This window comes from Martes martes (genome assembly GCF_963455335.1).
Source record: "Martes martes genome assembly, chromosome: 1".
NCBI classification, from domain to species: domain Eukaryota; kingdom Metazoa; phylum Chordata; class Mammalia; order Carnivora; family Mustelidae; genus Martes; species Martes martes.
In genome coordinates, this window is record NC_137888.1 from 65,418,276 (window position 1) to 65,432,398 (window position 14,123).

Below are 14,123 nucleotides of genomic sequence, written 5' to 3' on the forward strand. Positions count from 1 at the left end.
GGCAAAGTACAAAAGAGTATCCCTAATATATTATCTTTTATGTTAAAAAGAAGCCAAGAAAATTACATTTAATTGCTCATTTGTGTTAAAGGAACCCAGAAAAAATGAACCAAAACACAATTAGACTGGCTATCTACAGTGAGTGAATGGAAACATGACAGAGGGAACAGAGAGTACGTGACATTTGTATATTTCTAGTCTTTGCAACCATATTAGTGTGTTTCACAGCCTGAAAATATAAATAATTTTTTTCTTTTTTTTTTTAAAGAAAGAGATCACAAGTAGGCAGAGAAGCAGGCAGAGAGAGAGGAAGAAGCAGGCTCCCCGCTGAGCTGAGAGCCTGATGTGGGGCTCGATCCCAGGACCTTGAGACCATGACCTGAGCTGAAGGCAGAGGCTTAACCCACTGAGCCACCCAGGCGCCCCAATAATTTTTTTTAAGTCAAGTAAGAACAGGGATAACATTCTAAGAAGGGATACATACAGAAACAAATGAACCAAACTGTGTTTCAAAACCTAATCACACCAAAGGAAAAAAATTTAAAACAGAATCTGTTTAGTGATTATAAAATATTTAGTAAAGCACTCTGCAGTCAGAACGTGTGGATTCAAATACTTGCCCAACTTTCCACTTGCTAACTGTGTGACCCTGGACAAGTTAATTTATAATCTCTGTGCGTAGGTTTTCTTATCCAAATAATAACAGTACCAATCTCACAAAACTAATGATAAGGCTCAAAATCTTAGTAAATCTTGGTAAATCACTGAGCATGTAACAAGAATTTAGTAAGCATTTGCTATTATCAACTACTAATAAAAATAAAACAAAACAAAAACCCAAAACACTGAATACACCCAGGATACACATAATAAAAACGGAGTCTTTGGGGGGGGCCTGGGTGGCTCAGTCGTTAAGCATCTGCCTTCGGCTCAGGTCATTATCCCAGGGTCCTGGGATGGAGCCCCACATGGGCCTCCCTGCTCAACGGGAAGCCTGCTTCCCCCTCTCTCACTTCCCCTGCTTCTGTTCCCTCTTTCACTGTGTCTCTCTCTGTCAAATAAATGAATAAAATCTTAAAAAAAAAAAATGGAGTCTTTGTCATGAAAAAATTTGGAATTTCCTAGTTTATGGACAATAAGTGTCCAAGGAATTTAGAACAATATCCACAGGCTTGCTGGAATCATGTGAGAAATTTCATAAAGGAGCAATCTGACACGGGTCTTTATACTTACACAAGATTTAGATTAGCAAGAGAATGGGAGTGATAAAGGAAGCTAAATAAAAGCAAAGAGGCCATAAAGACCAATATATTTCAAGGATAGTAGCACAGATTTGGAAAGCTGACTATCTAGAGATAAGGCAAGACTATGGAAGTTCCTGAACCTACTACTGAACTGGGCAGGCTTTTTTTCCTAGACTATGAGGAACCATAGAAGAATTGTGTGTAGGGGAAACAATATGACCAAACTGAACTGTGGGGTTATTCTCGTGCTGGCATGTGGAAGATCAGAAGTAGAGTCTTACTAGTGGGTAATCCAAATAATGGCAAGGGACTGACTATAACAGTAGTGATAAAAAAGGGAAAGAAGTCACCGATCATCAAGGCAGTGAGGAGGAAAAAAAAAAAATCAATGAGGTTTGATAACAACTAGATATGAGGTATGAAAGAATAGAAAAGTCTGAATCGGGGCACCTGGGTGGCTCAGTGGGTTAAAGCCTCTGCCTCCGGCTCAGGTCATGATCCCAGAGTTCTGGAATGGAGCCCCACATCAGGCTCTCTGCTCAGCAGGGAGCCTGCTTCCTCCTCTCTCTCTCTGCCTGCCTCTCTACCTACTTGCGATCTCTGTCAAATAAATAAATAAAATCTTTAAAAAAAAAAAAAGTCTGAATGACAAGGTGAATGACAAAAATCATTGGAAGGAAAAAGCAAAAAGGAATGGGAACCAACAGAAAGGATTTCCACTGGGTCTTAAACTCAGGTCAGTCTTAGGTAAGAAGCCTTGCCAATTTGAGATAACAAATCAAGATCCAATGGGCATTTGGCAACAGGGGCCTAGTACTTACGAGAGTAAGAACTGAAGACAAAAGGTCTAAGATTTTTTTTCTTAAAAAAAAAAACCTCTTTAGAATATTTGAGACATTCTAGAGCTAGTAGACTGTGCCTTTTCAGAGGACTGATCATCTCATTTATTTTTATAGCCCTTCAAATTTGGCATAGTTGCTAGCACAGGGGTGACTATCAGTAAAACATTGCGTAAGTGGGAGAAGTAGAGAAGGGAACAGAGCTGTGTGGCTTGTTAACAGCAGAGTCTACTTTAGAGCCCAGGTCTCCTGACTCTCAACTATAGACCATAAAGTAAGAGATGACCTCTGAACATTTATGCATAGGATCCCCTAGAGAGCTAGTGTAAGAAATGAAAATAAACTAAACTGTGGGGATGGCTGGTTTAGGTGGATGAAAGACATAAGAAAATAGCAAAGAAAATTCAGAGTTATTTAGGTAAAAATAAATGATAGTGTTGCATCACAGATTCAAAGGAAATTTTAAGAAAGGAAGTACAGTCAATTGTTCGAATGAGCAAACACCACAGTAGTGTTTCTCTGTTCTCCTACACCAGTGAGATCCAGGTCACTTTTTAAAAGTATAAATTGAGAAATTTTAATCTACTTTCACAACATTTTAACATCACATATCACTCAGCAGTGGTTCAAAAATATTGTGCTCTTTAGTAAATTTTATCTCTATAAAATAGAAAAAAGGAAATAAAGTCTCAGGGCACCTAGGTAGCTCAGTAATTAAGCATCTGCCTTCAGCTCAGGTCATGATCCCAGGGTTCTGGGATCAAGGCCCGTGTCGGGCTTTCTGCGCAGCGGAAAACCTGCTTCTCCCGCCCCCGCTCCCCCTGTGTTCTGTGTGTTCTCTCTCTCTCTCTCTCTGTCAAATAAATAAATAAATAAATAAATAAGTAAAATCTTAAAAAAGAAAAGAAAAGAAAAGAAAGTCTCTATAATAAATTTGCACTTGAAGCAAAAAGAAATGAATGAAAAAAATACTCATTTACGTCTATTGATAGCAACAAAATACATGAAATACCAAAGGTCTTACCTTAAATCTCTTGTCCTGCAATACTTTCTTGATGGCAACCAGTTCTCCTGAATCACAAAGTTTGGCTTGATATACCACACCAAATGACCCATTCCCAATCACTTTAGTGTCTGTATAGCTGACTTCTTGTGGCCTATCTGGACCCTGCCCAGGAGTTGCCACCACTGTGGTCACCTTGCTGCCATCCTTGTCTCCTAAAAGAAGGAAGAGATAGAAAAATGACAATTGTAAAGAATTAATTCATAAAAAAACAGAGAAAATTGCTTAAGTGTACAAAGTAAACTACATTCTTTATTACAAATTATTTTTATTTTTTTATTTTTATTTTTCTTTAAAGATTTTTGTTTATTTGAGAGAGAGAGAGAATGAAAGGGAGCATGAGAGGGGCGTGGTCAGAGGGAGAAGCAGACTCCCCGCTGAGCAGGGAGCCCGATGTGGGACTCTATCCTGGGACTCCAGGATCATGACCTGAGCTGAAGGCAGTTACTTAACCAACTGAGCCACCCAGGCGTCCCTACTACAAATTATTTTTAAATGCTCATCTTAGTTTATCATATAGAATTATTTCAACTATTTGCTTCAATTATAAGTAATTTTTTTAACCACTATTTATTCAGTCATTGTGTAGACAAGGCATCATGCTTAGCTTATATACATGACTCCATTTAATAAAAACAACCCCATGAGGTATATAGTACTGTTCCCATACAAAATTAATGGCAAGAATGTTAAATTTGGCCAAAGTCAAAAGTCAAATGGTGGACCCAATAGGGTTTGAATCTTTATCCATCCAACTCTACAGGCCCTAGTTCTTTTCTCAAGGCTTCCTTATTTTACTCAAAAATAAAATAGGTGCAGCTAAAAATATCTAAATATGTTGACTCTATTCAGACCACTCTGTCTTTAGGAAGGGAAGGCTTTGAGTTTTTGCTTCTCTGCCATCTTATTTCTTTTTAAGAAAATAGAATACCTCTCAGAGAAAGGTTAGATGGGAAAAAGGAATATAGAGTGTTAATTTGGGGTAAGAGATGTAAAAGATAAAAGAAAAACCAAACCCATTCTGAATTAAGTCTCATTCGTAAGTAGTTCACTGACGTTCTGTGGTCTCTGCCCACTCAATGGCTCTTGCCTTACCTTCTGTACTTTTCTTCCCCTCCCAGTAATAATCCAGAGTCTCTTCAATTCAACCTCAAGAGCCACCTCCAAACTCTTAAAACTATTCTAAACCATACTATGCTACCTAGAACCTGATTCTAAAAAGCTTTAAATTGTTCTTTCAGTGATTTCAGAATACATAGATTCTAGTAAGTACAATCATTGTGAAGTAGCAATTATGATTTGTGCTTTTTCTCTCTTCCCTGAGAAATCTAAACCCGATTTTCAGTACATGTAAGTCCTTAGACTCACTGACTAAACTGCACTTTTTCCTTTTTTTCCTCCTCTACTCTTCCATTATATCATTTTTATGATGCTAACTGAATTCATCTAACCTAATAAAAGAAAAAATAATGCTGTTGCTAACTCCAGATACCAAGCCTAGATTATGAAGTATTCATTTGTAACTCAGATATAAAAGAATGAAAAATATAGTAATCTCTTTTTCCAATGGTTTCAATTTTTCCCCAATATAAAATTACCAGGTAAATGAATATCCAAATGTTACTGGCATATTTACCCAAAGTGTATAACTATTTTAGTTCACAGAGGTACTAATATAGACAAAAACCAATATGCAATATCTGTGACTGATTAATTCTCCTGCTTATAAGGCAGCCTTCATGACAGACACAAAAGCAATGAAAGATTCCTACTTAAGACCTAGGTGAATTACAGGCAATCTATATTATATATAATAGCATAATTGACTACCTTAAATATGTATGTTTTTGGTTCCAAGGTGTAACACCCAACAGGTATGACAGCACAATTCCAACATCACTTGAAGAAAGATAACTCAAATCTTGTCAACACCATCACTGTTATTCATAACAGTATTATATGTACTTGAAATGCATGCAAATCCCAGCAGAAGCCCACACATATACAGCAGTTCTCAATGCTTTCAAATGATCTCTTCACATTTCACTTCCTAGTAAGATAAATCTCAAATATTTTATAATACCTAGTTAAATCAAATCTCAGTTCTAAATCATCATGCTCAACTCCCCAAATATTCCATATTACCGTCATTTCTGAGCCTGTTAATGTTAATTACAACTTTTCAGGTTGACTATAAACTTTCTACACATTATTTTCTTCTTCATTTGTAAAATAAACCTATCTCTACTTGTATTATATAACATTCCTCTAAAGACAGAATCTTAGTCTTCTAAACTTAAACTCTAAATGAAGAGCTCTAAAAAAGGTTGAATTCAGAAAGAATAAAATCCAAGGTATTGAATATATTTTATCATCCAACTGCCCAAAGAAAATAAAAAACAAAATTGATTTCAACAGCCTGACTCTTCTCTAGATCATCCAAGTCAAAAGCGTATCACCAGAAACTATATATTTCAAGAACTGTTAATAATTCCACTGAACAAGTTACTTGTAAAATCTCATAGGTCTAATTTACAAAACAGAGCATCATTATTTTTTTAATTAAAATAACAGATTTTAAGAACGGCTGCTGTATTTCACAATTTTAATTGAAAACAAAAGCTGAGGTGTAAACAAAAACTACGCTTTTCTACCGTATAACCATATTTCAATAAAGAAAACAGTAGCCACAGCTTTGAACTTGCTTCTATAAGAGAACTTAATATGAGCATATATAAACATTCCCCACTTGCCTCCTCAGACTGTCTCTACAGAAACCACAGTATTTCAGAAATAGGACAGCTATGAAAGGTATCTATCGGAACCCTGAGATTTAAAATCTCTTCAACCTCAACTACTAAGTCCAGGAAACATCTAAACATCTAATTGTACTTTTTCTCGTATCTAAATTATAATGCATAAATGAAATAATTCTGCAAAAATATTAAAGTGGGGTAGAAAGATAAACAGGTCTTACAGATGCTATCACTAAAAGGTACTCTAAAGACTTCTTAATTTAAAATTGCAAATGAATTTGGCCAAGGATCAATCCTTTCACCCTCTTATACACCTAGTAAAAAAGGTAGACTTAACTATCCTGGCAGAAATTAAAGACTTACTCTATTCTCTTTTGAGCAGTTCAGAAATTGCTGAGAACTCTTACAGGCTATATTTTCTACCAATACGAAATCCCTAAGTATACTAGGAACAATGGTTCTCAGGCTTTCTACCTCAAGCGTCCTCGAATTTTTATTCAGAAATTATCAAGCTCTTCAGACTGCTTCATCATAGAACTGAAATAGCAGAGATGTAAAGAATGGCAAGATAACACTGGGGATGACTTGGCATGAGCATTAGCACATGGGACAGTCAGCAGCTAGTATGCCAAGGAAAAGCATGTCACTATTTGGCATTGTAGTTTGCCGACTTAGCAATAAAACAGCTGTATAAAATTTCACTGTATAAAGAACCATCCAATTCATTGTTTCACCTACTCTCATAAAAAAAACGCAGGAAGACATTATATTACTATGCAAATGAGGAAAGTAAAATTAAGAGTTTAACTTGTCCAATATCATAAAGCTTTAAGTAAAAAGAACTCCTCACTTGCCTCATACTGCCTCTATTTTACAGCCTTCCTAATACAGCTGAAAAACTTAACTTCATATATTATTGCCTCCCCAAGAAGCATATATTTCTGAAAATATAAAGTGAAAAGATCAGCTCTGAAGCAGTAAGAAATAAGACAATAAATGATAATCTGTTACAGTTTCCAGGCCTCAACCATTCGCTTACTAATAGCTAAAGAGCTATTTCCAAAAATACTTTGGGAACCTTAGATTTTGGAACTTATCCCAAAGCAAAAACATATGGAAAACAAAAATGTAAAATAATCGATTTTGTGATGTTCAAACAATTTAACATCTGCTACTAGAAACTAATATAATTTTGTATCTTAGCAACAAGGCATTATAAGCACTGCTCCCAACGGGCCAAAATCCTCTTGAAACGCTGGAAATCAACAAATCTCATTAAAAAAACAAAAATAACAACAACAACAACAACAAACAATACTAAATTTCCCAGAACACATGATATAGTGGGTCTCATACCAATTACAACAAAACTGTCTCCTTAAAAAACACCACTGTCTTACAGGTACAACAACATAACAGTGGGAACAGCTCAACTCCAGGAGGCCCTGTCTCTTCCCAAAGGATTCCAGGGATTCTCTATTACAATTAAAATTTACTCAGGGAATATAAATTTCCTATTATAATTAGAAAATAATATTAAATCTTAAATATATAAACAGACTCCTCATAAGCAATAGAAAGATGACGTGAACAACAGAATAACCACTTTCTACTGAAGGTGTTAAATACAGAATATAATTTTTTAAAAGCCTTAGGCATATTCTAAAACAATATGTGTGAGCTAGTACCCAATCTCGCAAACACGGGTTTGTACCTTGTAAGCAACACCTTGTGGTGACATCTTTTAAGTCTTCTGAAGTCACTCCTCAAACCAATTCACCTTGAGAGGAACAAATGTTACAGTGTAACACTGACCACACCCAAAGTGTGGCATGAGCATCCCAAAACCAAAAGGACACTTCAAGCATGTTTAAATAATTAGAAGGTATCTGACACTGACATTCTAATTTTATATGAATGATAAATCTCACTCATACTTTAGCCATTTGATTTGGGTTTCTTAAGATTTAGAGTTAAGGAAAAGCAACAACTACAACACTTTTTAACTAGAGGCTTATAGAGATGTTAATAAGCCACACTACTGACACAAACTGAATAAAGTCAATAATGACTGTCTAAATATCCTCCTTTAACTCAAGAATAACCTCTCCACTTAGAAATAATAGAGAATTAAAAGTCTGTAACAAAAGCACAGAGAAACCAGCACGCCACTGTGACTATAAGGAAGATATGAAGTATTGTTAAGAAGTTTTTTGATGTTGGGGCGCCTGGGTGGCTCAGTGGGTTGAATCCTCTGCCTTCAGCTCAGGTCGTGATCCCAGGGTCTCTGCTCAGCAGGGAGCCTGCTTCCTCCTCTCTCTGTCTGCCTCTCTGCAATAAGCAGAATCATATAAATAATAATAAGCAAAATCATATAAAAAGTAAGGAACTGAGGTCCACAGAATGAGAGGTGGACAAATTAAAAAATAAATTTATTCTTGGCATGAAATAGGGACTCTACTTTATGACCAGAAGCTCTAGTCAGAGTGAATCTGCTCACAACCTTGGAGCAAGACTTGGTAGAAAGAAAGGAATGCCAATCAAGCCCCGCAATCAGCCAAATCAACCCCAACGATCAACAGCATGATAAAAAACGTAAGGCAATTTCTATGAAATCTTCATACGATAAAAATCTTTCTGTCAGAGCCTTTTCCCTTAGACACCATTCATCTCCACATGATTCTATGTAAAGGGCTGGGAAAAATAAAACAAATTAAAGAATTACTAAATTTCCTTTGGGGATAGGAAGAGTAAACAAAAGGAAAGGCAGGGAAAACAAAATGGACAGATATCACACATGGACTGACTTTTGGAAAACTTTCCCTATATGCCACTTCTAGACATAGAAAGGAAAACAGGGTGGCAAAGGATAAAGATCGGGGGGGGGGGGGGGAGGATTACAGACTCAACAGTACAATAACACCGCATTTTAATCACAGAGATATACCATACCAATGGGATTAGTAAGCATCAATTCTGAAAGACCATAAAATTCCCCTTAAGAAAAAAAAAAAATTCAGTCAAGTTTTTGTGCTAGAGGCATAATGGTATTATACAGGACTGCTCTGTGGTCTTATCAAGGTAGCAGCAATCTCCATTATCAAGTAGCAGCTATCTCCATTTCATAGATATTAAGTGGTATCTATATCTTAATATTTTTGTGGTATTTATATCTTAATATCTATAATATCTATAAATCTAATATCTATAAAATGGAGATACCTGCTACTTCATAGGGCTGTTGTAATGATTAAGTAACATAAGTTAAGCATTTTAAGTGCATGCCCCACAGAGAGTGCTCAATAAATTATAGTTTCTCTGAACTTTGAATTATTGGCCATGGAAATAGAAAAAAAAAACATTCCTTTGCCCTGCTATGCTCTTTCAACACTCAGTGCATGCCCTACTAAAGTGCTTATCACAACATTCTATAATTATTAAGAGTCTGAGCCCCTCACTTGACTAAGGAGATCTTAGGAAAGCCAAACATTATCTGAATCATTTCCATTTCCCTAGTGCTTGTTAGCACAGGGTTCAGCACAACGCAGGTGCTCAGCAAAGGTTTACGTTGAATTTATGTAGAATTACTCAAGCACAATTGTTAGGATTTGGGAACTATTTCATGCTAAACATTTTTAAGCAGTGTGCTGACTTCTTATGCTTGCCATTGATCAGACACAAATCCCCTGGGATAAGGTATATAGAATGGTTTTACCAGTAGTAAAACAGAATGGAGTGCTTACTGGAAATATGGTTAACAACATGCAGCCAAAACAACCCAATTTGCCCCATGTGTATTTATTTACAAGTAGGAGAATTAGTCTGTTTCATAACCATTTTCCAAATAATTCTGGTTTCTCTGAAGCATCAATATGCAGCAATGGATAAGAACTCTTAGATATGAAGTTAACCTTCAGGGATAGGGGACACTTCTGAGGTCTGAAGTTCAATTTTTATCAACTTATATTTAAGTATATTCTTTTTTTAAAGAAATATCTATTTATTTCAGGAGGGGTTGGGTGCACATGCGTGAGCAAGGGCGAGGGACAGAGGGAGAAGGAGCGAAAGAATCTCTAGCAGACTCCCCACTGAATGTGGAGCCCAGCCCAGGGCTTGATCCCACCACTCTGGGAACCAAGCCAAAATCAAGAGTCAGATGCTCAACCAACTGAACCACCCAGACACCCTTATATGTAAGTATATTCTGAGTACCGTTTTACAGTTTGTAAGAACCACTCACAGCAGACAGAAGAATCACCTGGGAGAGTTTACTGAAAACTAAGAATTTCACCACTAGAGAGACTCAGCAGGTGTGCAGTGGGGCTCAGAAAATTGCATTTTTAATAACCATGCCCAGTAATTCTTTCTTCAAAAATATTTATATGAGAGAGAGAGAGAGAGAGACGGGGCTGGGGCACAAGTGGGAGGAATAGGGAGAGGGAGAGAGAACCCTCAAGCATACTCAACACTGAGTGCAGAGCGGGACATGGCCAGATCTCAAGACCCTGAGATCATGACCTGAGCCGAACTAAGAGTCAGATGCATAAATGACTGTGCCACTCAGGCACTCCATCCACCTCCCTAATTCTTTTTTTTTCACACCCCTAATTCTTAATGCAGTTCCAGCCACCATACTATGAGAAAGAACCATAATACCATTTAATCCCTTGTGACATACTCATGATAATCATTTAACAAATGGAAGAAACTAAGGTGTTCAAAAAAGGTTTGGTAATTTACCCAAAGTAACTCCCTTCAACAAACTGTACCCATAGGATTCAGAACTTTTAAAACCTATACCCTACTACATTACTTTGCTTTAAGACCAAGGTATAAAAACAATACACAGGAGTTGAGGTCCTAAAATCAACTTTTTATTTTCACCAAAACTGAATATTTCAAATACTGTACAGAAGATTCTAACACAAGTACCCGTTAGATAGGTAAGTTCTAATTCAAAGTCAAAGTTCTAATTCAAAATATCCATATTCCCTTTGAACTAATTTTAACTGACTCAATTTTTTATAGTCTCTTAAAGAACAAGTTTTACTTTAAACCAAACAAACCAAAAACCAGAATGAACCTTGCTAATTTTCAACAGCCTGAATTTAAATATTATTTACTTAAGCACCATGAACTAGAATCAAGCATATTTTTCATTTTTTCTAACTCCAGTGAATTGGAATAAAATCAAACCAAACCCAAAATGAATAAATATTTCACTTGGTCTTAAGCCCTCACTTGAAATAATATCAAAATGCATTTTAGAAACAGGTTTATTTCCCATGAAAGTCTAAAAGGCTTTCACAGCATGTATGTAAAGAGCTTCAGATTTTAGGATTTACATTAGAATCTTTTAAGTTTTGGGGCATCTGGGTGGCTTAGTCAGTTAAGCATCTGCCTTTGGCTCAAGTCTCGATTCCCGTGAGCTGGGATTGAGCCCAGTGTCTAGTGTCAGGCTCCCTGCTCAGTGGGGAGTCTGCTTCTCCCTCTCCTTCTCCCCACCTCCCCTCTGTGCTCTAGCACGCCCATGCCCTCTCTCTCTCTCTCTCTCTCTCTCTCAAATAAATAAAATCTTTAAAAAGAAAAAAAAAGAATCTTTAAGTTTTAAACATATTTACCTGTTTGGTTTATAAACTGTCCAATTTGGGGGTTGGAGGGAGTAGGCAGTATATTTAAATTTTATTAATGAGGAAGTCTTCCATATTACCAGAAAAAAATAGTTTATCATATATGGATGGAAAGACTAAACAGCAAATGCTTAGACAAAAGAAACAAATAATTACTTTAAAAAACACAATGACTGGGGCACCTGGGTGGCTCAGTGGGTTAAGCCTCTGCCTTCTGCTCAGGTCATGATCTCAGGGTCCTGAGGTCAAGCCCCGCATCAGGCTCTCTGCTCAGCAGGGAGCCTGCTTCCCTCTCTCTCTGCCTGGCTCTCTGCCTACTTGTGATCTCTCTCTCTCTCTCTCTCTGTCAAATAAATAAATAATCTTAAAAAACAAAAATAAAAACAAAAACACAATGACTCACTGATCCAGTGGTCACACTCCTAGCAACTTCAGTCTTAAGTAGCAACAAATCGAAAAGAAAGCCAGAAAACAAGCTCTAATAGGCTGATATATTTTATTCTAGTCTTTAAGTGAGAGTAATATTAAAATCAACACTCTACAGTTTTTTTAGTGAACTAGGCCTGTTTTCAGCCTACCACACACACCCTTCATCCTCAATACTGCCTTGGGACAACCCAAATCCATGCAGTTTAACAGCTTGCTCAGTCTTGCTTTCCTCTGAACGATGCACCAAAGTCATCCCTACTCCCAAATTCAAACTGCTTTTCCTATAGCACACCATACAAATTTATATACATTTTTATATGCATTTTAAAGTGGAAGTTATTAATCTAAGATTTTCTGTTAAATTTCAAACGGTGGTGGGGAGGAAGAAGGCAGGACGGGATTTTTTTCTCCCTGAAGACTTGCTTGTTCTAGATTGGTCCTATATGCTTTACCAATTACAATTTAACAATATTCGATCTATCAGGGCAACAATCATTTTATCACATGCTGTAGCCCCATTTTATGCCTTATGCACATAGGTTGTAAAATATTTGTTCATTTTTTTTAAAAGATTTATTTATTTATTTATTTGACAGAGAGAGAGATCACAGTAGACAGAGGCAGGCAGAGAGAGAGAGAAGGAAGCAGGCTCCCTGCTGAGCAGAGAGCCCGATGCGGGACTCGATCCCAGGACCCTGAGATCATGACCCGAGCCGAAGGCAGCGGCTTAACCCACTGAGCCACCCAGGCGCCCCTATTTGTTCATTTATAAGTGAACAAATTCCTACAGGATTCCATGATACTTTGGAAACCGCTAAAGGTCTGAAAGTCATTAAAGTAAGTACCTCTAACTCCTCTAAGATGATACAGGACTCTCTAGTCACCTCTCAAAAAGCTGAGTCATTCAACAGCCTTGGAAGCAAATGTAAAAACAAATTCACAGATTTGACAATTTTCCCTGGGACCAACTTTGATCACCATACACCATCATCAGCCATCATCATCACAACCACTTTACAGTTTATAAACATGTTTACACCTAGTACCTTACTTTACCCAGGCAATAGGACTATGAAGGAAGGAGAACCAATACTAAATGGAGAAAAGAGAACTGAAGCTCAAAAGATAAGTAAAATTGCTCTACATTATACAATGATATTGAAAACTATGACCCAGTTCATCCAGTTCCCAAGTTTAGTATACCTTCCAATACTTATAAAATGGAGGCAAATCAAGCCATTTATTTCTATTTCAAAATAAATTCACAAAAATAAGTCCAACATAACCACATATTTTAAGTAATGTCCTCACACCTTTTAACATGTCCTGCAAAAATATCTTATACTATAAAACTGCTTCATTTTGCCTGAGCTATAATGCTCCATGAGAGACAAATAATCTAAAATGAGTAAAAGAGCCAGAATTCTGAGGAAAATCAAGTCAAAGAACTGACAGCATACATTTAAGTACCTGAACAGATGTATTAGAATACAAAGTAATAATCCCCTGGTTAACAACAGTTGCTACTTTTGCAGGAATACAAGGAATAAAAGTTTCCTGCTTTTATTTTTTTGGCCTGGTTTATCCTAAACAGGAAATATTAGGTAGGAACTGAAAAAGCAGGGAAACAGAATTTTTCTAATCAATGAACAAAAGAGGAATGTGAAAACAATCCCCCTACATCACACAGTTTTAGGAATCTCCTGTTGATTTGGCTAACCTACTTTTATTTTACTTCTCAGAAGTTTAAAGGTAATAGAGCATACTTGTTGAAGGAGGAGGAGGAGGGGGAAAAGGAGAAGGAGGAGAAGAGAAGGAGAAAGATGAGGAGGAGGAGGAGGAAGAACTGGATTTACTTTTTTAAAAACACTCCAAATGGAGTACCTGGGTGGCTCAGTTAATAACTCTGCCTCAGCTCAGGTCATGATCTCAAGGTCCTGGGATAGAACTCTGCCTCAGGCTCCCTGCTCAGCAGGGAGTATGCTTCTCCTTCTCCCTGTTTTCCTACTCCTGCTTGGGAGCTCTATCTCAAATTTAAAAATCTTTTAAAAAATAATAAAATAATTTAAAAATAAAAATAACTAAAAGTACTCCAAATGTATATAATATTTGGGTGGTGGTTGCTGTACCACATCACAAAAAACTAACTCTGAAATATATGC

At 36.8% G+C, this 14,123-nt stretch overlaps 1 protein-coding gene across 2 annotated transcripts in view; it reads right to left on the reverse strand.

Annotated features, from left to right (window-relative positions):
• Positions 1–14,123, reverse strand: part of GSK3B (glycogen synthase kinase 3 beta) — a 210,069-nt gene that overhangs the window by 137,548 nt on the left and 58,398 nt on the right. For both annotated transcript variants that reach the window (XM_080807994.1, XM_080807993.1), the window contains exon 2: positions 3,108–3,301. In XM_080807994.1, coding sequence (XP_080664120.1) covers positions 3,108–3,301 — 194 coding nt within the window. The remainder of the gene's footprint in view (positions 1–3,107; positions 3,302–14,123) is intronic.